This window comes from Myodes glareolus, chromosome 11, assembly GCF_982192425.1.
Source record: "Myodes glareolus chromosome 11, mMyoGla1.1, whole genome shotgun sequence".
Classification (NCBI taxonomy): Eukaryota; Metazoa; Chordata; class Mammalia; order Rodentia; family Cricetidae; genus Myodes; species Myodes glareolus.
In genome coordinates this window covers 67,436,515-67,458,613 of record NC_142036.1, presented here as the reverse complement: position 1 = coordinate 67,458,613, position 22,099 = coordinate 67,436,515, and the positions used below count along the sequence as shown (strand labels likewise).

At 39.7% G+C, this 22,099-nt stretch overlaps 1 protein-coding gene across 1 annotated transcript in view; it reads right to left on the bottom strand.

Annotated features, from left to right (window-relative positions):
* Positions 1-22,099, bottom strand: part of Slc25a21 (solute carrier family 25 member 21) — a 490,942-nt gene that overhangs the window by 198,819 nt on the left and 270,024 nt on the right. The window contains exon 2 of the mRNA XM_048415663.3: positions 8,050-8,098. Coding sequence (XP_048271620.1) covers positions 8,050-8,098 — 49 coding nt within the window. The remainder of the gene's footprint in view (positions 1-8,049; positions 8,099-22,099) is intronic.

Below are 22,099 nucleotides of genomic sequence, written 5' to 3'. Positions count from 1 at the left end.
CAGTAGGAACATATGCACTAAGCAAATGCTCTCCTGCCCCCAGACCCAGGAGGATTCTCTGCTTGCAAACACCTTCTGTGGAAGGATTTAAATGCAGTGCTCATATAACACACACTTTCCGGCTTGGAATTTAAAACCACTTGACTCCGTATTAAACATTTCCCCCTCTCCTATACATTGTATATTGTCTTATGTTTCCCTGGCTACCCCAAAAACCTCATTTGTCTTCATATATTCCCTTTCTTTGTTAACCTAGAATTAAACACTATGGACTTCCCTTGAGCAGAAGAAGCTGCTTTCTATAGAAAGGAAGTACTACAATGCCTGACTACCTCTCCATGAAAGAGTTATTAAGTATCATCTCTTTAGACATGAGTTTGTGTTCAGACATGCTGAATTGGAAATGAATGTTTGTTTTCAACTTTCTTCAAAGCTTACTAAATGAATCTGTGCAGACCTTGTGCACATTTATATGTCAGTCAGGCTCCTTGTGTCTGACTGACCCTGTTTCTTCAGAGACACCCACCACCTGTGACTCTTAACAATCTTCCTGCCTCCTCTTCCATATACATCACTGAGCCTTGAGGGGTAGCGTTTGATGAAAACAATCCCATTTAAGGATGAGTGTCCTAACATCTCTCTCTGCACATTGTCCTGTGTGGTTCTCTGTGTTAATTAACACCTCTGTGAGACTAAGCTTCTCTGATGAAGGTTGAGAAATACTCTGTGGGTATAGCAACATGTCATTAGAAGTCATTTTATTGTTATGTGCCTTTATCAGATTAATAGTAATAGATTCTTCTGGAGGGACCATGGCCTATCTAGGCTCAGGTTATTAGTCATTTTAACAGTGTCAGGTATGGGCTCCATCTCAAGGAGTGCCCTAAGTCCACACAAAAAGCAATTGGTTACACCCATAACGTCTGCGTCATGATTGCACCAGGGTATCTTGCAAAAGCAGGTTGCTGATGTAGGTCGCAGGATTTGTAGCTGGGTGATATTGGTGATTAATTTTTTTCCTTTGCAGGTATGCAAAGGAACTTCCAGCACCAGGAATATTAGTCAGTAGGGGTGAAGCTTTTAATTGTACACCAGTTTGATTTCTCCATGTTTAATGGCATAGGGAAGCTGTGTCTTCAAAAATAGGGTCTTACCATTTAATCTGCACAGGTTCAAAACATGTAAAGTCCTAGCAAGGAGAAGGAGAAGTAGACACACAGCCTCACCTATAACCAAGAAAGTATTTACACTTGATATCTTCTGAGAAAGGAAAAATTCAAATTTTTTTTTCAATGGAGTGCCACTGGGCTTATCAACCAAGCTCAAGGGCTGGCCCTGCTCAGGAGTCATTGGTCAACACAAAACAGACTTCAGGCTTTTGTGTGTAGGTTTTGTTTTGGTAATTTTGATTATTTTTTCATTTCCTTATTAGAGAGAGAGAGAGAGAGAGAGAGAGAGAGAGAGAGAGAGAGAGAGAGAATGAAGTTGAATGGGGAGGGGGTGGGAACTCCTTGGTCCTTGGAGGAGTTGTAGTGGAAATAATTCAATCAAGTATATTGTATGAAGAAAACTTGTGAATAAAAGAAAGCATACTGAAGTGACAGTCATATTCTGGTTCTATTTGTTCAGATCGTTCTTATTTTTGCCTAGTTCCTGTTAAAATATGGAAGAACTCATCCCTGCAAAGCTTCTGTACTCCCAGTATGCCATGAGTCAACAAGAAGGGGCATGGCAGGTGGGGAATAAAGGTGGTAAGAAAAAGAAACCAAAGATCCACCCCCCCCCCCCCGCCTCCAGCCCAACCCTCCCCCTGCCTCCAGCCCATCCCTTCCCCACCTCCAGCTCCCCCACCCCCCCACCTCCAGCCCCACTCCTGTTTTCCTCACATAGAGGATCTATTGGTGCCTGTTTCTCTTCTGAGTCTGCAGCTGTACAGCCACAGTTGTGATTTCCACCTTGATGACCAGGTACCACCTCTTCCCTTTGTCTAGCCAATATGGGGTTGTGGCTCTACTGCTAATCTCTGGGTTGCCTCACAGACTTCTGCTGGATCCTACACAGGTCTAGAATCTGAGTAACTAATTCCTTGCATTAAAACCCCTTTGTTTTGGATGCTCAGAGTGGGCGTATTCCTCTGGTTGGGCTCTGACTAATGTCGTTAGTAGAAGAATTATAAATGAGTGCAAACCCTTAAGGACAAATAAGATAGAGCCGGAAATAGCTATAGCTGAGCAACACATTTTGTACAACAGAAATGGATGGAGGAAATAGATGGAGGAGGTATTAGCAGAACACAGAAGGCCACACCCAAGGTACTCGAGCAGGGAGACACCAGCAAAGGGCCTTGGGAGCACTTTGGAAGATCAGAGACCACGGATGGTATCAAATGTGACTGGAAAAAAATGAGGTTTTCTTGGAAGTGTATATATGTATCCTTGCTCACCTCACTGAACACCTTGATGTGCATCGGTGTGCAGCTATATAATTCCAGTCACCACTTTCATTGGAACTGATGATCCCCCCCGCCACACCCTTCTGTCTGCCTGTTTATCTAAGTCTCTCCTTCATTTAAGGATAAGAATCATATGGAATTTGGAGCCTCCCCCAGTTCAATATAAACTGCACCATACCTAATTATATCGGCAGAGACTCTATTTCCAAAGATCACCTTTTGAGAGTCCATGAAGGACACAGACGAAAGCACTATTGATGCCAATGCAGTCGGGAGAAGCATAATGTTTGGAAATGTGTGAGTGGATTTTCAAAGAAGCAGCTAAGAGCCAAAGGTGTTTTTACATCTGGAAAGGGATGTGTAAGCATATGCTGTTTCTTTGTATGAGGCTGGGGATGGACACGAATGTCTGCAGCACATTGACCTCCAGGTCCTCCCCCATCAAAGGGGAGGGCCATACTTTTATTGGCTGGCTAGGTGTGACCAAATGAGTAATTCAGAACCAGAAGTCTCAGCAGACACAGCATGAAACTATTGAGCTCTACATGGAGGAGAAAATACACTGAAGCAGAGTCTCTCAGCCTGAATGACGTCAGTGAGCACTGTGTGCCATTAATGAGTCCTTCATGAATGGAGTTAATGTCCTTAGAACAGTGACTCTGAGGTGGTATCTTGCTTATTTCACCGTGTGAGCACCCAGTGAGAAGGTCTGTGAATGAGGAAACAGGCCTTCACCAGATACCACACTATACCTGTGGAGAGAAGAAATTTGTGGAAGCCAGTTCCCATAACTGAAAGATTTCTTTCGATGACAACGACCCAGTGTGTGGCATTTAATTACAGCAGCATACACGGACTATGGTATCTACTCATGTTAGACATGGGGGGGGGGGTTGAGAAAAGGTTTCTTTGCTATAATCTCCTGAGATTCAGGCTTGCTACAACCTAATCTATCTTGACTGACATAAGAGAGTATTATTTGAATTTTATACAGTGCACACTTACTGTTTTGATAAATCAAAAAGTGAATGAGACTTACTTAAGAAATAAGACATGGAGCCCCCAGGCACTGGCTATTTCAGCACTGCTTTGCAATGGTGTGTCCTTGGGCAGTGAGCTCTGGGTTGTTACAGGCACTGGAGAAAAGTGTGCATGTGCAAGCCCACACTGTTGTTTCCAGGCTTTTGCTGCTTTCCTTTGGTATTACAGCTTGAAGTGTGGTACACTGAACTAATCTCAAACTGAGGGTATAGCTTGCTTCACACATTATCTTGTGTGCTGGAAAAAGCTAAAATAAACAGGTTGGCTTCATGAAGCCTAATCTTTTCTCTCTGACTTCCACTTGTGTCTGGTCCTTTCCTGGTGTAGGAGGTCCTTCTTTTTATGTGTTGTTTGTATTGGTTAATGAATAAAAGAAACTGCCTTGGTCTAGTTGACAGGGCAGAACTTAGGTAGGCAGGAAAGACAGAACTGAATGCTGGGAGGAAGAGAGGCAGAGTAGGAGAGAGATGCCATGGAGCCACCAGAGTCAGACATGCTGAATCTTTCCTGGTAAGCCACTGCCAAATATTAATATACAGATTAATAAAAATTGGTTTAATCAAGGTGTAAGAGTTATTCAATAAGAAGCTAGAGCTAATGGGCCAAGCAGTAATTTAATTAATATAGTTTCTGTGTAGTTATTTCGGGGCTAAGCAAGTCAGGAGGCCAGGACGAACAAGTGGGCTCTCCTCCCTACAACAGATTGGCACCCACATGGTCAACTAAATCCATGTAAAATTTCCTTTCTAATTTGTAATTCTCAAAACACTTTTATTGAAAAACAAAGTCACTTCTTAAATTTTAAGAAAGGAGCTCATCTTACCCAAACAATAACAGTAGAGAGCCGAGTTCTCATCTGTTCCTGTTCACTGACTACCATGCTAGTGGCTTAGTGTTACGTCCTACAAATTGCACATAGCCCACTTCTCTTGCAAAAGGAGTTCTACATATAGGTCTCAGATTATGAATTGGGTATTTATTCAGTACATTTTCTATTGTTCTGCAGGCAAGCTGCCATCTACCATCCAATTCTCTTTCAGGACACCTGCAGGGGTGGTGTATTCCTCTCTCTTCAAAGTCGGCAAGGGCACAGCACATATAGTATGCTTTTGTGTCACCAACCAGCTCCCAAATTATGACATGGTGACTTATGATTAATTATGGATTGATGTGGGAATCCCTTTGTATGCTATGAATACCACTAGTTAATAAAGAAACTGCCTTGACCTGCAGATAGGACAGAGTAGAACTAGGTGGGGAAAACTAAACTGAATGTTGGGAGAAAGAAGATTGAGTCAGGAAGAAGCCATGTAGCCCTGCCAGAGATAGACATGCCGAAACTTTATCTGTAAGCCACAGCCACATGGCAATATACAGATTAATGGAGATAGGTTAGTTTAGGATATTAGAGTTTGCTAGAAATACACTTAAGCTATTGGCCAAATAGTATTGCAAATAATATAGTTTCGGTGTGGTTATTTCGGGTCTGAGCAGCTAGGAACAAACAAGTGGCCTCCCTACAACAATGAATGCTTGGCCTTATCTTATACTTGTCTCATTAGCTCTTATAACTTAATTTAACTTGTTTCTCTTCTTCTACATTTTGACTTGAGGCTTTTACCTTTCTTTCATTCTGTATGTCCTACTTTTCCTGCTTCTTCTGTATCTGTCTGTGGCCACTCACTGGCCCCAGGCGTCTCCTTCTTTTTCTTCCTCATTCTCTCTTCTCTTTCTTGAGTCTAGATTCCTTCCTCTACTTATTCTCTCTGCCTACCAGCCCTGCCTATCCCTCTACTGCCTCGTTATTGGCCATTCAGCTTTTTATTAGACCAATCAGGTGCCTTAGGCAGGCAAGGTAAAACAGCAACATGTCTTTACATAATTAAATAAATTAAGCATAAACAAAAGCAACACACCTTTACATAGTAAAAGTAATATTCCACAACAGGCATGGGACCAATCCCAATTAATGAATGTTACTTTTATGGAAGTGTTGATATATAGCAAAGAATGTAAAGGTTATAGTTATTTGTATACACACACACAGACACAGACACACATGTATATAAATATACATATATATATAAACATATACTTGTATATATGTATATAGTTACCTGTATATATATATATATTTCAAGCAATGCAAAATTCAAATCCTGTCTAAGAAAATGAGATGGCTTTTAAAGTTGATGTTGATGAGATTCTTCACAGGGCCTCAGCTTGGTTAACCATGCTTTCATGGTTAGCCGGGAACTCGTGTGCTAGATACTAAATACACACTTATTGAGAAGATGAACAAGGACTGCAGGAATGACAGAGTGATTCTAATTTTAGTATCATGCTTTATTTAAATTGTTCTTATTTTTCCTCTAAACTTATTCAAACATTAAAAAAATCATGCTTTATAAAAAGAAAATGTTAACAGTAATATTCTGGTTTTTCATAGACTGTCAGAACAATCTAAGGTCAGTAGAATTTGCCTTCTCTTCTGGAACCCTTAAGGAAATGGTCTAGAGGTCAATGTCTATCATTTGAGTTAAAAAATGTGATTTTCTTCTTTTGTTTTATTTTAATGACTTTGAGTTGTTGAACATTTGTGTTCTCTAATTCAAATGTTGGCATGGCAACCATCAATGTGGTGGTATTTGAAAGTGCACAATGAGAGGTGATAGGTTCAGATAGAGTCATAAGTGTTGAATCCACCTTGATGAAATTAGTGCCTTTACAAGAAAACAAAGAGACTACAGAGCTTCTCTGAGTAGGAATACCATGTCTGCAATCCAAGAAGAGGACTTGCAGTAAGAACTGAGCGAATCCCAACCTTGATTTTGAGCTTTTTAGCTTCCAAGACTGTAATAAATGTCTTTTGGTTAAGCTGTGGTATTTAAGGCCATAAATGCTAGCTTTGAGGCTCAGTCACAGTCACATCTTATAAATGTGATGTTATTTGTATGTAAAAGTCATTTTCCTTTGTTTTCATCAACTACCCACTAATTCTTCAGGGGATGGCAAGATGGCTCAGTCATGGAGGGTACCTGCCACTAAGGCAATGACCTGACTTTGATTCTTGGATCTCACATAGTGGAAAGAGAACCCAATTCCATAAACTGCCCTCTGAGTTCCACAAGTGAGTCATGGCATACACATGATACACATACATGCACATACACACATACACATGCATTACAAGTTAAGAAAACTTGAATTCAGGGAACCCTTTAGGTAAAATAAATAAAATGGCCAAACTCATCAAGTAGTCTCTGACCAAGGAATAAATGATTTGTTCAATTACAGAATTAGTATTGCAACACTTGCTAATAGGCTCCAACAAAAGCTGGTGTTCTTAAGTTTTATATAATGCAAGTATATGGAAATATTCACTATATACTAAAAACTTCTAATTTCAAAAAAATAAAGCTGAATAATTTAGCCATAGATTAAACTTTTTAAAATGTGCTCTAACTTTTCCCAGGGAAGAAGAACTTACCAGTTGACTATCCAATACCAAATGGTCATTCTAAAAACATACACACAATAAACATTATACAGTTCAAGAAAATTGTATTTATACATTCAGGAACACAACACACACACACACACATACACACACACACACATACAATTGAAAAAAAAGTCCATGAATTTGAAAGTTACCATGATGTAGGAGTGCATAGGGGAGTTTGGAGGGGAGAACTGCAGGGGAAAATGATAAAATTATATTATGAGCTCAAAAAATAGAAAGAAAACATTTAAAAAAAAGAACCACCTTCCCCAAATGCTCTACAGTGATCATATTAAACTTCACAGCCTTATTATTCTTTGGTTTTGCTGTTTTACTTTGCTTTCATTCTTTTTTTTTCTTCTTACTACTGATTTTTTTATTTTAGTTTTCCATCCAATTATTTATACTTCCTTCCCTCCTCCCAACCCCCTCCCACTCCCCCATACTCCCCTCCTCCTTCTCCCAACCTGCTTGAGAGAGGGCAGGGAACCCTGCCCTGTGAGAAGTCCAAGGCCTTTGCTTTCACTCTTGATGGATAGATTTGACACATTGTTCTAAGTTTTCTCTTCCCTTATAAACAGAAATATCTTCATGGAAATGAGGCATTTGCATTGGCAAAGTATTATCGGAATAAATTCTTTAACCGTCATTTAAAAAGCTCACCTGACATGAAAATTCTGACTACTAGGTAGCAAACTGTTATTTGGCATGCCAAATGAAAAGCTGCTGTCATAATTCACTAGATAATGTTTAATTTTTACACCAATTTGATAAATTTACCTCATGTACCAGGACACCACAAATCAAACCTTCCACTTGCCGTGTGACAGCAGTAGACACTGCATACCTTCAGATGACCTTTCTCCTAAGATGCTTCTCACTGTTCACATTTTATATGTCAAATGGTACTTTCTTTGAAAAGCAAATTTAAATGCCATTATAGGGAGAAGCTACCAGCCTGGGACAAGTTCTAGCATTTAGTGTTCTGACAGATCTTAACTTGGACATCAGCCAAGGTCAATAAAACTTGTTCATGCAGAACCAACCTTACCTGGTTTTCACCACGTCGAGAGGGTGCATCAGGCAAATTTCTATAAGACCTGAAAGATGATAAAGAAAATGATGATAAAGACATGGATACCTATTGATTCTCAAAATTTACAATTAAAATAAAGAATTTAGATGGAAGGGGAGTGGATCTGGGGGAGGGGGAGGTGGCAGAGAGCTGGAAGGAGGAAGAGAAAACTGCTTGAGATGAATTGAATGGGAGAAGAATCTGTTTTCAATAAACAATAGTAATAATAAAGAATTTAGAACTTTTAACAGAACAGCTAGTAGCAGAAGTAGCCGACTACCCAATAATTTTATTTCAGTGAGAGAAAGATGTGACCAAGTGTTCTCTTCTAACCTTGGTAGGGAGGTGAGGAGAAAAAAAAAACACAGTCAGATTAAATTACAACTAATTACACAGAAATTCTGTATCTCAACCCAGCTTCAGATCAGGGTGAGTAGAAGGGAGAGGAGGGAGGAGTTTAAGTTCTTCCAGTGATATGGCTAAACTGCCTACCCTGCTACCACTGCCACGTGTTGGCCATTCATAATCTAGAAGAGAAAGCTTTTATTTATTTATTAATTTTCCCTGTAGTTTCATCTATAAGAATCTATGTCCTCTCCTAGTGGCTAATGGTTACAATAATGGGCTTTTTTTTATTAATTAATTTATTTGTTTATAAAAATTTCCACTTCCTCCCCTCCTGCCCATACCCTCCCATTCTCCCCACTCCATCTCCTCCTCCCCCCCACTCCTTCCCCTCCTTCCTCTCCAGTCCTAAGAGCAGTCAGGGTTTCCTGCCCTGTGGGAAGTTCAAGTTCCTCCCCTCTCCCTCCAGGTCTAGGAAGGTGAGCATCCAAACAGACTAGGATCCCAGAAAGCTAGTACAAAGCTAGTACAGACAAAACAAGACCCAGTGCCATTGACAATGGCTTCTCAGTCATCCCCCATGTCAGTCACATTTAGAGACTCCGGTTTGATCTTCATCGGGTGATGGATGGAGATAGAGATAGAGACACACATTGGAACACAGGACTTAACTCCCTAGGTCCAAATGAGAAGGAGAAGGAGGGAGAACGTGAGCAAGAAAGGCAGGACTAAAGGGAACCTTCATCTGACGATAGATGGAGATAGAGACGGAGACCCACATTGGAGCACTGGACTGAGCCCCCAAGGTCCAAATGAGGAGCAGAAGGAGAGAGATCTTGAAAAAGGAAATCAGAACCGTGTGGGATGCATTCACCCTCGGATACAAGGGGACTGATCGAATGAGAGCTCACCAAGGCCAGCTGGACTGGGACTGAACGAGCATGTGATCAAACCGGAGTCTCTAAATGTGACTGACAATAATGGGCTTTTAACAATCATGTTTACCAAAGAAGAGAAAGAACAGGAAACAAGGACATCAGGGTTGCAAGGCACAGTAAAGATGCCTCTGGGGCAAGCCTTTATCTTTATTAATAAAGTTGAATTAGACAGAAAACTACTGGTGCATCTTGCAATTTTCCCACACAACTATCCTTGCTTGAAAATTCACATTTATCTGGAAGAGTGAGGTAACCAGAATTCTTTTCCTGGTTCCTCTAAGGAACAGTCATTTATCGTTGGGGTTACATGTTTCCTATTCATAAATAGAAGGATTAAATGGTCTGGGATAAATTCAAGATTTAAAACTCTGGGTTCTCTTGTTTCTGAATTCAACTCACACATGTATATATTTACATCCATACAACTTATAGTTCAAATTTAAGTTTTATTAATTAAGATAAAGCCATAATCCCATAAATAAAACTGACTCTAGAGACTCAACCTTTAAGAGAGCATAGTTAATTGAGTGGTGGTGTACACCTTTAATCCCAGCACTCAGCAGGCAGAGGCAGGTAGATGTCTGTGAGTTCGAGGCCAGCCTGGTCAAAGTGAGTTCTAGGACAGGCAAGGTGGTTACACAAACTCTGTCTCAAAAAATCAAAAACTAAAACAAACAAAAAGAAAACAAAACCAACACTGTTACCAAGTACTACCATAGTCATCAGTCAAGTGAGGTTCTATGAAGAAGACATTCGGGATTGCTTACCACAGCAAGTGCACAATTCTTTTCTCACTCTCTTGACAATAGAGGAAAAGAAAAAATGCTAAATACCAAACAGCACCATATGGCATATCACTCAAAAAGTTTACTAAAAGAACCAACAACCCCAACCACTAATTAGAATTAATAGCAGAACTGGGAAAATCAGTTTACATGAATGTAAAACCATTTTCTTATTTGCAAAATTGTTCAACTTTCCTGCAGACCATATCTTATAATTTTGTAGTTAAGCTATTTTCTAATCTGCAGTTTTCATCAAACTTCCATGTATTTATCCAGCAATTTCACATTGGTCGCACCCTGTGTGTCCAGCACTGAGGACAGAGCCTAGCAAAGAGAACAGACACTGAAGGGCACTAATGACACATATGGGGAGGTGTGGCACTGAGGTGACAGAAGCTCATCATGGAAAAGCTCCCAACATGACCTGGGTTTGAGTCAAATGTGGGAAAGATACTTGTAAATGCTAGCATGGGCGTGTGGGCATGAAGAACAGAGGGAAGAAGAAGAAGAAGAAGAAGAAGAAGAAGAAGAAGAAGAAGAAGAAGAAGAAGAAGAAGAAGAAGAAGAAGAAGAAGAAGAAGAAGAAGAACAAAATTGCTTAAGACTTATGGCAGCATAGAGCTGAAGGTGGATATGAAGTTGGCAAGAGATGAGGCTGAAGTGTGTAGATTACAGATTACAGTCAGGATCACTTCTAAGGATTTTTATTCATCCCATAGGGTATGAGGAGGCAGTAAACAGACTTTTAAAACTACCCTGTTGGATGTGCCTGTTATGTTGTCTCCAATATATTCCATGTTCACTGAAGACATGCCAACAGATTTTTAGGAGGAATGATAGTAACCCAAGGCCATGTGCTGTTACTGATGTAACCATGTGCACTTTTAATCTTGCTGCTACCAATCACATTTATTCATAGGCCATCAAAGAGCACTGATGTCCATCCATTTCCCCTTTGGTTGTCAGTTTTCCAGCAAAGTGCCAGTTGTCATCAAAGCATAGACATCATGGTGTTCTACCTCTAGCTATGTGAGGTAGTTAATCTCAACGTCAGTTTTATTGGATTTAGAATTACCATAGAAACGTGGGTCTGGTTGTGTCTGTGAAAGTGTTTCCTGAAAGGTCAGACTAAGGAGGGAAAACTCACTTCTACTACGGACATCACTGTTCCATAGGCTGAGATCCAGGAGTGCACATAAAGGAGAACGTGACCTGAGCATCCGCGTTTACTTTTCTCCTTCAGACTGTGGATGCAGTGTGATCAGCTGCTCACCCTCCTACCACCATGAGATCAACAGGATCAACTGCATCCCCCCCTAAACTGGAAGGCAAAACCAGCTCTTTCTTCCTAGTCTTGTAAGGTATTTTGACAAGGTATTTTGTAAAGTATTTGGGAAATATTATAGCTCATAGCAGTCAAGAAACTACCTACCAGGTTGTGACTTGGACAACAGAAAACATGTGACTTAAATTGCCAAATGTCACATGGTTGGTCCATAATATCAGTTTGGTTACTATTTTTATTTTTAATCAAAAGAAGTGATTATAGACTTCAAATTGTAACAACATATATTTTAATTAGAGAAAGTGCACATTGGAAATGATACAGAGGCTGTATAACTGTTAACAGAATTCACAGTTAATCTAGATTCCCTAGAGCAAAAGGGATGTTGGCTTTCTTTCACCAGGTAGCTAGCAATTATGAGGGTAACCATAGAAATAGAATAAGATGATATGAAATGACCTCAGAGTAGTGAATTCTACCACAGATTTCTTCATTATATTACTTAATTACATAACTTAGTATAAAGTCACAAACTAATGAGGAAGCTAGTAAACACAGGTTTTTAATAATTCCCCTGAAAAACTGATTTTTTTTCTTTTTTATTGATTTTTATTGAGCTCTACATTTTGTCTACTACCTCTGCATCTCCCTTCCCCCTTTCAACCCTCTCCCAAGGTCCCCTTGTTCCCAAGAGATCTTGTCTTTTTCTACTTTCTACTTCCCATGTAGATTAGATCTATGGAAGTCTCTCTTAGTGTCCTCATTGTTGTCTAAGTTCTCTGGGATTGTGATTTGTAGGCTTGTTTTCTTTGCTTTATATTTAAAAACCACTTATGAGTGAGTACATGTGATAAATGTCTTTCTGTGTTTGGGTTACCTCACTCAAAATAATGTTTTCTAACTCTATCCATTTTTCCTGCAAAATTCAAGATGTCTTTTTTTCCTGCTTTGTAGTATTCCATTGTGTAAATTTACCACATTTTTCTTATCCATTCTTCAGTCGAAGGGCATTTAGGTTGTTTCCAGGTTCTGGCTATGACAAACAATGCTGCTATAAACAAAGTTGAGCACATGTTCTTGTGGCACGACTGAGCATCCTTTGGATATATACCCAAAAGTTAAGGTATTGCTGGATCTTGAAGAAGATTGTTTCCCAATTTTCTGAGAAATTGCCACACTGACATCCAAAGGGGCTGTACCAGCTTGCATTCCCACCAGCAATGCAGAAGTGTTCCCTTTCCCCCACAACCTCTCTAGCAAAAGTTGTCATCACTGTTTTCTGATCTTGGCCATTCTTACAGGTGTAAGATGGAATCTCAGAGTTGAAAAACTGAAATTTTAACATAAGATAGGCTAACTCAAATGGCAGGTTCCATTCAATCTCTCCTAATAGTCAATTCAAAACATGTTGATCTTAAGAAAAAAATTGTTTTCTTCTCATCAATCTGACATTTATTAGATGCAACAGTCACAGATGAATACAAAATCAAACTGTTTCATCTCTCCACTAATATAAAAACTGCACTGCCAACCAAGTCCAGAAACTCTCCCTGGGGAAAAGTTTGGGCATCACAGCATCTGAATCAAGAGTATGAAAGCATCCACACAAGCCCAAGTAAGACATTTGGACCATTCCTTTCTCAGCATATGCCTTTTCTAGTGGTTTTAAAATTTATATTTAGAATTTGTCTTGACACTAGAACCACAGTCACTTTAGGAATAAAATGTCTTCAAATTGTGCTGATTTCAGAAAGACCCCGGGCCAGCCACAGTCAGAGAATCCGGCCAAATTCCGAGAATCTGGCTAGATCACGTCCTCGTTCAGTCCCAGTCCGACTGGCCCTGGTAAATTCTCATCAGATCCGTTCCCTTGTATCAGTGGGTGATAGCATCCCTCGCAGTACTGATTTCGTCTTTCATGTTCCTCCTCCTTCCGCTCCCCCTCCGGACCTCGGGGGGCTCAATCCGTTGCTCCAATGTGGGCCTCCGACTGCATAGCCGTCCTTCTCCAGACAAGCCATTGACTATGACACTGGGACCTGTTTCCTCTGCATATGCTGGATTTTGGGGATCCAGTCTGTTTGGACTTGGAGGGAGGGGGAGGGAGCTGGAGCTTCCCACAGGGCAGGAAACCCTGACTGCCCTGGGGGACGGAGGGGAAGGAGGGGGGGAGTGGGGGGAGTGGGAGGGTGTTGGGAGGGGGGGCGGAAATGGAAACTTTTATAATTTAATAAAATTTACTAAAAAAAAAAAAAAAAGAAAATATCCAGAAGAGTAACACTCTAAAAAAAAAAAAATTGTGCTGATTTCAACAAAGTTTTCAATTATTTGAATCTCCAATTAAAAATTAAGAGAAAAAATTGGACTTGAAGGCACACCACTTTAATCCCAGAATTCAGGAAGCAGAGGTAGTTGGATCTCAGTGAGTTCGAGCCCAGCTTAGTGTAGAGATTTCTAGGCTAGGCAGGGCTACATAGTGAGGGCAACAGAGTGCTGCATAGCACTACATAGTGAAATATAGTACTGCATAGTGCTACAGAGCGAGTGTAACATACTGTTACGCAACAATACACAGAGCTACATAACACTATATAGTGCCACATAGTGAAACATAGTGCAACATAGTGCTACGTAGTGCAACATAGTGCTACCTAGTGCAACATAGTGCTACCTAGTGCAACATAGTGCGAGAAAATCTTTCTTGAAAAAAGAAAGGAAGGAAAAGAACCTAGATAAACATAAAAATATTCATTTCTAAGTGTAACTGTACACAAGAATTCTAAAAAAAATATTTGTTACATCAAGCAAACAGGACTGGTTATTAGATGTCAGGAGGCAGTAATAGTGCTTTTTGCAGCCTAGACACAAAAACTGAGGACCAGTGCAAATCCACATTGTCAAATTAGTTTATTGTAACTGTTTTCAATATTCTGGCAGACCCACGACACCTTAATGGATATGACTACTTCTCTGTGATTTAAATGGCATTCCAGTGTGTCCTTAAAGATGTAGGCTAACCCTTTGCCCTAGTTAGCTTCCTGTTGCTCTGATAGTACACTGACTGAAAGCAACTTTGGAGAAGAAAGTGTTTATTTAACTTACAGGTTAAAGTCCATCACTGAAGGAAGCCAAGGCAGGAACTTGAGACAGGAAACTGAATGTAGGAACTGAAGCAGAGACCGTGGAGAAATGCTGTTTACTGGCTTTCTCCAGTTAGTTTCTTAGCTACCTGTTACAGTCCAGGAGCACCTGCCTATGGAGGGTGCTACCCATGCTATGCTGAGCCCCTCTCCGTTAATCGACAGTGAAGACAATGCCCCCTGGTCACACCTACAGACACATTTTTCAGTTGTGGTGCTCCTCTTTCCAGGTGTGTCGAATTGGAAAGCAAGATCACCCATTGCATTCCTGATTCTGTAACTTGTATTCCTACGATCAACGTTGCCTTCTTTGAATTTTCTCAATTATTGGCCTTCCCCTGAGCCAATGTTAACTGGGAAAGGGTTAGTATCCTGCTGTAAATGCTTCTTCCAGTCTTCATCCTTTCTGAGACTCTCCTGGCCCGCTCAGCCACAGCCCCTCAGTGAACGTTTGCTATACTCCCTTTTCTTACAACATAACTAAGCCTTTTCTCATTACTAACGCAACAGTCACACAATGGTTAATCTTGATTGGTGATAGAACAGTTCCTCTATGTTCAGGTCTTTGGATCTTTCTTTTTAAATGCAGAATAATTTCTTCCTTTAAGAACACATAAATTTCAAGAGGCCGCTTACATTTAGCTCTCAATTTGAGCAAAAGTTTTCTCAGATATCCTAAGGACAAAACTTCTTATTCCCTGGTATTCATTTCCTCTTCTAGGCCACTCAGAATAAATGAACGAATGAATGAGGCATTTCCCAGTTTCCCTTGCTGCTAGGCATCACCATGTGACTAAGGTCAGGCCAACAAGATGTAAGTAAAAGTGGTTTGAGCAACATCTGGGACAGCTGTATTGAAGGCAGACCTCCCATTACTCTTCTCATGGTCCTTCACTCCTCCTGTAGAGTACACACAGGGCCGAGGCACCCATCTTGTACGAGGTGATTTGAGGTGTAGACTCCTACAGCAAAGGAAAAACAAACCCAAAAGTTCTTCCTGACATTTTGGAGTTCTCATTATCTACCTCCTTGTTTGTTTTAGAGGGAAAAAAACCTATTTTCTTTAAGATGAAGATGAGATGCGCTGGGTCTACTTCTATCTGACACAGGAGACTCTCGATGAATCTGCAACAGTACTCTGAACTTGTATGACATTGCTGTCATCTGCGTTCTTGCTGATGGCTACCTGCAGGTAGAGGATACATCTGTCTTGTTTATCTCCATCCTCATCACTTTGTACAACAGCAGGCACTCAGTAAGCTCAAAAAATATTTGTTGAATCAATAAATTAATACTGATTGGGGTCTGGGCATATGTCATTATGTTTGTCAATCTTCAAGATAAACGGAACTGGCAGCTCTTTCTATGTATTTATTTCGTTAGCTTGAGCTTCATACAAATAAGCAGATAAGGATGAGGAAATTGTTGTAAAATGGTATTAAGTACAGAAAGTACCTGACTAGAGAATTACAACAGAGATCACATACCCAGATGTTCAGTTGCTATTTAAATGTAAGTAGGAAACAGGTCAATCAGTATCCAGTAAACTGACAAGTGACTGTTGAGAGCTGTGTGCGTAAAACATAGTCTACGCGATGCTAAAGCCCAGGCTGATACAGAAACAAGGGACCTTCAAAGGTCAACACAGAAGTGACATATTGAGGAAGGCAGCATGCATACAGCCACGTGTCAGTGATCCATGCTGCTACTTATAAACAGTTCGAGGTTCTGCAACAATTGTAGTCTTTTATGTCTTCTTTACTTCAAATTGTTGACTCTTGTCAAAGATGTATGTTATAGCAATTGTAAACCTAATAATAGAAAAAACAAACCCTTAACAATTTTAACTACTCTGTGGTATGTATACTCTTTGTATTTGGGATGTCCTGTAAAGGTGTGTGTGTGTGTGTGTCACCAAGAAATTCTTACTGTTTTTACTCACTTTGCCAAGAACTACAGTTAGATATCTTATGTCTCAATGATATGGTTTTTCTCAGAGCTAGAAGAGCTAGAAGTAGGAAGCCATATTCAGGCCATCACTCTCCAGAGAGGAACACACTACAGTTGCATTCTAGAAAATTTTAAATTTATGCACCACAGAGCAGATGACTCATTTTTAACTCTTCCCTTTACAACCTGGCCACAGGAGGAAGGGGGCAACAGCAAGTGTGTTACTAAATTGACAGGCAGGTCAATTGTGAAACACATCATGTCACCACTACTAGCCCTGATAGACCCATAGCTCAAAAACCTGGACTAGAGAGCCATTCTAGCCTTCTCTGCATTTCACTCTGCCTTCACTCTGCAGTTCCATGGCAATGGGCTTCTATTTGCTTGTTTGTGTTTGTTTCGCTTTGTTTTGTTTTTTAAGACAGTGTTTTTCTGTGTAACATCTCTGGCTGTCCTGAAAGTCACTTGTAGACCAGGCTGGTTGAGAACCTTTTTATAAAAGGATGAAGGTATATGGAAGACACACAGTACCGAAAGAAGCCTTGAACATAACTGAATAAAGCGTAATGCTGAATTATTTTTTAGTTACAGTATTAATTTTCAATTTAATGATACAGTGTTTTTACACACTAATACAACCTAAAATCACAAAGGCATTCAAATTTATTCCAAATGATTTTCACTAAGTCAATTCATTATTTGTTTTCCACAGTTTGATTACCTAATTCTAGTTCCATCATACTGAAGTAGAAATCAATTTCAATTGCTTTCTATATGTTGAAATAGCATTTAGCATGTTATACTTGGGATAATAATGTGCGGATCCACAAACATTTGCCTCTCCATAACACATGCCAGTACCTAGAAGTTACTCGAAAAATGCTGACAAAGAAGCTAAGTTATGCAATGACAGGCAGTGATGGCATTCCTTCCCAATGGTATATTGAGTGTTGCATTTTAATTTAGCATATAATCCAGAGAGTTCATGATAGTTTTTAAAACTATGATAATACTTGCTTTTTAAATTTAACTTTTAGTTGATTGTGTGTTTATGGGAGCTAATGTGGTATTTACATATGGTGACTCCATGGAAGGATCAACTAGTTAATTACTGTACCGTTACTTCATACACTTATCGATCTTGTAAAAATTCAGTCTAGAAATTTTAAATATACAACGTATTTTCATGATTTTTTTCGGTGACTGCAGTCATCATTTCTTGCAAATGATTTATCTAGAACTTATTACTCCTGACTAGGTACTACTTTGTAGCTTGGATCCTGGGTAGTCTGGCCGTTACCATTCTACTTCATCTCTATCAGTTTGGTGTTTTTAAAAACCAAATTCAAGAGAGATTGTTCAGTATTTTCTTTTTGCACTCTCTTGGTCCATGTAACATGGTGTCATCCAAGTCTGGCCACAAAAGAGGTATTTTCTCTTTTCTAAGAGCTTAATAGTGGGGAGGCTGGAGAGATGGCTCAGTAGGTAAAAGTACTTGAGTGTTCTTCCAGAGGACCTGAGTTCAGTTCACAGCAACCACAGGGTGGCTCACAACCATCTGTAATAGGATCTGATTCCCTGTTCTGATGTGTATGAAGACAGAGCCCTCGCATAAACAAACAAACAAAGAAACAAATCTCTCTTAGAAAAAGAGCTTATTAATATTCCATTGTGAGTATGTGTACAATGTATTTTCTTAATTCATTTATCCACTGTTCTGTTCCATATTTAGGACACTGTGAATAATACTGAACTGAACATGGGCATACAAATGTCTCTTCATTTTCCATAATGGCAGTAATTAGCCTGATAATGGGTTTACTTGGAGAATTCTGTTTTTCCTTCTTATAGTGACCATTCTAACTTCGGTGAGATAACGTCCTATTGTGATTTAACTTCTCCAGTGATTAATGATGTTAAACATATCTTCATAATCGTATTTACTTTCATTTAAGAAATTTTTGTATGTTATTCCCTTGTTAAATGTAGGGTTTGCAAATACTCTTTTTCCAGTACACACGCTGTATTATCAATCTATTAACTGTTCCCTTGTTTCACAGAAACTTTATGATTCATCACGCTTCTATTTATATACTTTGTTATCTATCAATTTTTGTTTTTCTTACAAATGCTTTTGAGTTATGTCGAAGAATTGGTTGCCTAGATCAGAGTGAGCGGCTGTTTTATTTTGGTGATTTTTATAATTATAGGTCCTTATACATCATAGCTTAATCTTTAGTTCAGCTAATTTTTTCTTTTTTCTTTTGTATATGATGAGATAGGAATCCAATTTCATTCTTTTGTGTGTGGCTATTCAGTTGTCCAAACACCATGTACAGGAGAGATGAGTACATCTATGTGTGCTCTTTGCACCTCCTTATTAATGTAGGGGTTTATTTCTGGGTTCCTAGGTCTATTCCACTGGTCTCTTTTTATGCTTATACCATAGTGTTTTAGTTACCTCAGGTTCAGAATAGCCTTTGAAGTCAGTGTGTTTGTCAGGGTTCTCTAAGGAAACAAAACTAATGAGTGTGTGTGTGTGTGTGTGTGTGTGTGTGTGTGTGTGATGTATATTCATATACAGCTTACATGAATGACATTCATTAGATTGGCTTATAGGCTGCGGTCCAGTCAGTCTAACAGTGGTTGTTTCACACTGGAGAGGCTGACTCCCATAGCTGCTCTGTCTGTAAGGCTGGCTGCCTCAGCAGTCCCCATACAGAGCCGAAGGAGCAGAGGTTTCCTGGAAGCTGTTGATCTTCAGGCTATGTCGGAAGCCTTCTGTGGCTCTTCCATTGGCAAAGGAATGCCACGGCAACAGGAGAGATGCACTTGCCAGGAAGACTGAGGATCACAAAGATTCCTTCCATGTCCTTTTATCTGGGCTGTCACCAGTAGGCGTGGCCGAGATTCAGAGTGGGCCTGTCTGTTTCAAATGATCTGATGAAGAAAACCCCTACCAGGCGTGCCCAGTAGCTCATGTTTTCATCGATTCCAGATGTGGTCAGACACACCAAGGTTAGTCAGCACGGGTAATAATTTGCTTCTAAGTTCATTCTTTTTATTTCAGATTTCCTTGGTTATCTGGGGTCTTTTATAGTTCCAGAAAAATTTTAGGATCTTTTTTTATTTATCTATAATGTACCATTAGTAGGGATAGGACAGAATGTATGGGTCAGTTTGGGAGGTATGTGATCTTACAGAAAAATTGCTGCTAATAGATGCTGAATTTGTGCCTGTTTTTTTTTTAAAGTAAAATGAATTATTGCCAAGAAAACCATGGTAGCTAACACTTCCTGAACCTGAAAATGTCTCACTAGCTGCGTGAACTGTGGAACAGAGCAGAGATCGGGCAGTCAGGGGACCCTGGATACCAGGTCCATGGCAAACTTATGCTTTCTAACATGCCAAAAATATCTAGAACAGTCCCTTCTTTGGTATTTTAAAACTGAATTCAAGACCTCACTTTTGTTTTCTGATAGTCACATAATCTTAATCATTTATCTAACTGATTTTGTGTCACATTTTTAAATCTTAAAGAATTAAACAATTTTAACTTCTAAATAGAATTGTGGAGGAATGGCTTCATACTGTGCAAATTCAAAAATAGAACAGCCCCAGACAGAACTAGCATTTTTTTCATCTACTCCACTAGTCAAGCAAATCATTACAGCATCCTATTTGATAGCCTGCCCAGAAAATGTGGTAGCCCTACTGGATTATAAGCCATGCGAGCCTCATAAAGGGAAATCAAATATATTATGCTCTCCCCAGAAACAGCTAAGGTGCCCGAGAGCCGTGAAGCAATAACAGCACATCCCGCACACTGAACTGGCCAACAAGGCAACGCATTTGGCAGCTTTGAAAGATTTTATTGAGAGTCATATGTTTGGACAAACCACATCTCACCTTGAAAACTGTGAAGCGAAGGCTTTCCTATAGGTTTTCTAGGAACGTGTCTTTTTTTTCCTTTCCTTTTTTCTTTTTTAAAGAAACTAACACCAAGCAGTTGCTGTCGCACATTCGCAGGGAACGCAGCAGCTGCCATATTGTGCACTCTGTACTACGACAGTTTAGTTTCCTGCTGTAAGAATGTATGGAGACATGTTTCAGAGTTAAAGACATATGAACACATTAACTTCTAGAAATAAGGATAGCACGGAAGGAATGAAGAACACTTTATGTAAGTAAGTGATGTTATTCCCCCGAAATCTCATTTTAAAGGCAAAAGCAGAACGAAAAGTATTAAACTAATGACAATGTCTCTTACTAACCTTGTCGTTATGCTAATTATATTGTGCTCAGTTTCAGCTTAACGCAATGTGTTTTAAATGACTGACTGATATTTTAGCAGAAGATATCTGCACTTCCTTCCCCCTTGCTCCCTTCCCCCCAAATGTAACTCTGTGTAACAATTCAAAGACGCTCTGTGTGCAATTAGACACAGGATCCATTGCCAGGTGTGTTATTCCTTTGTGCAAACCTAAAAGCTTTACACATTACAGTCAGCAATGCAAGGGGGAGAAAAACAAGCTGTGGATTATCTGGCAGATGGCAAAACATCTTTCCAGAAGTGGACAAAAAAAATAGTCTTTAAAGAGAAGTGAATAGAGCAGTCCACTAACCATACCTACAATTTCTTTGCTACTCCATCATGCAGATGTTTCTGGTATTTTGATCACGTAAAGACACAAATGACAGGAAGTCTTCCCTTTTTCCAATAAATAATTTCCTTTCCTTGCTAAAGTGTGAGACCCTTACAGGAAAAGAAAGCCAGCTAACTGCTGGTTACAGAATCTTGCTAAGATAATCCAAATTTGAAGGTCTCAGGCAGTTAACACTTTCTGTAAGTCACTGATTGTAATGAGTCTTTATCTGTCCCACCTGTCAGCTCCCAAATAATGACATGAAGACTTCTTATTAATTATGCAAGCTTAGACTTGCTGATAACTAGCTCTTATAGCTTAAATTAATCCATTTATATTAATCTACATTCTATCACATGGCATTACCTCTCTTCCATCTTGCATCTCCTGCTTCCTCTCCATGTCTCCTGGCTTCTCCTATGCTCCTCTTTTATCTCCTCCTCCCTTTTCTCTCTGCCCAGAAGTACCGCCTACACTTCCTGCCTAGCTGTCGACTGGTCAGCTTTTTATAGCGACAATTACACACGATCTTCACATAGTGTACAAATATCCCACAGCATCTGAAACTGATTGCCATTAAAGAGAAAGCAGACTCCAGGTGCAATGATTTTTCTTCATCCCAAGTAGCATGACTACTTGTGGTCATTTTTGCCTTGATATAACAGCGATTTCTGGTTTTGAAACCTTTACTTCCATACCCTTTCCCCTGTGCTGAGTCAAGATTTCCTCCATTTCATTAATCACACTTATTTTTAAGGCGTTAACTCTTAACTTTATATTTGCTGAATGACCTGGAACCATAGCTACACAACTTACTTTTGAGCTGTTATTTCAAAACAGCCTCCATGCCAAGTTCCCATGATGCCTGACTTAGCAAGTTATTCCAGGTTATTTCAAAAACCACATTCATATCAAGGTCTGACTTGTGGGGGAGAGA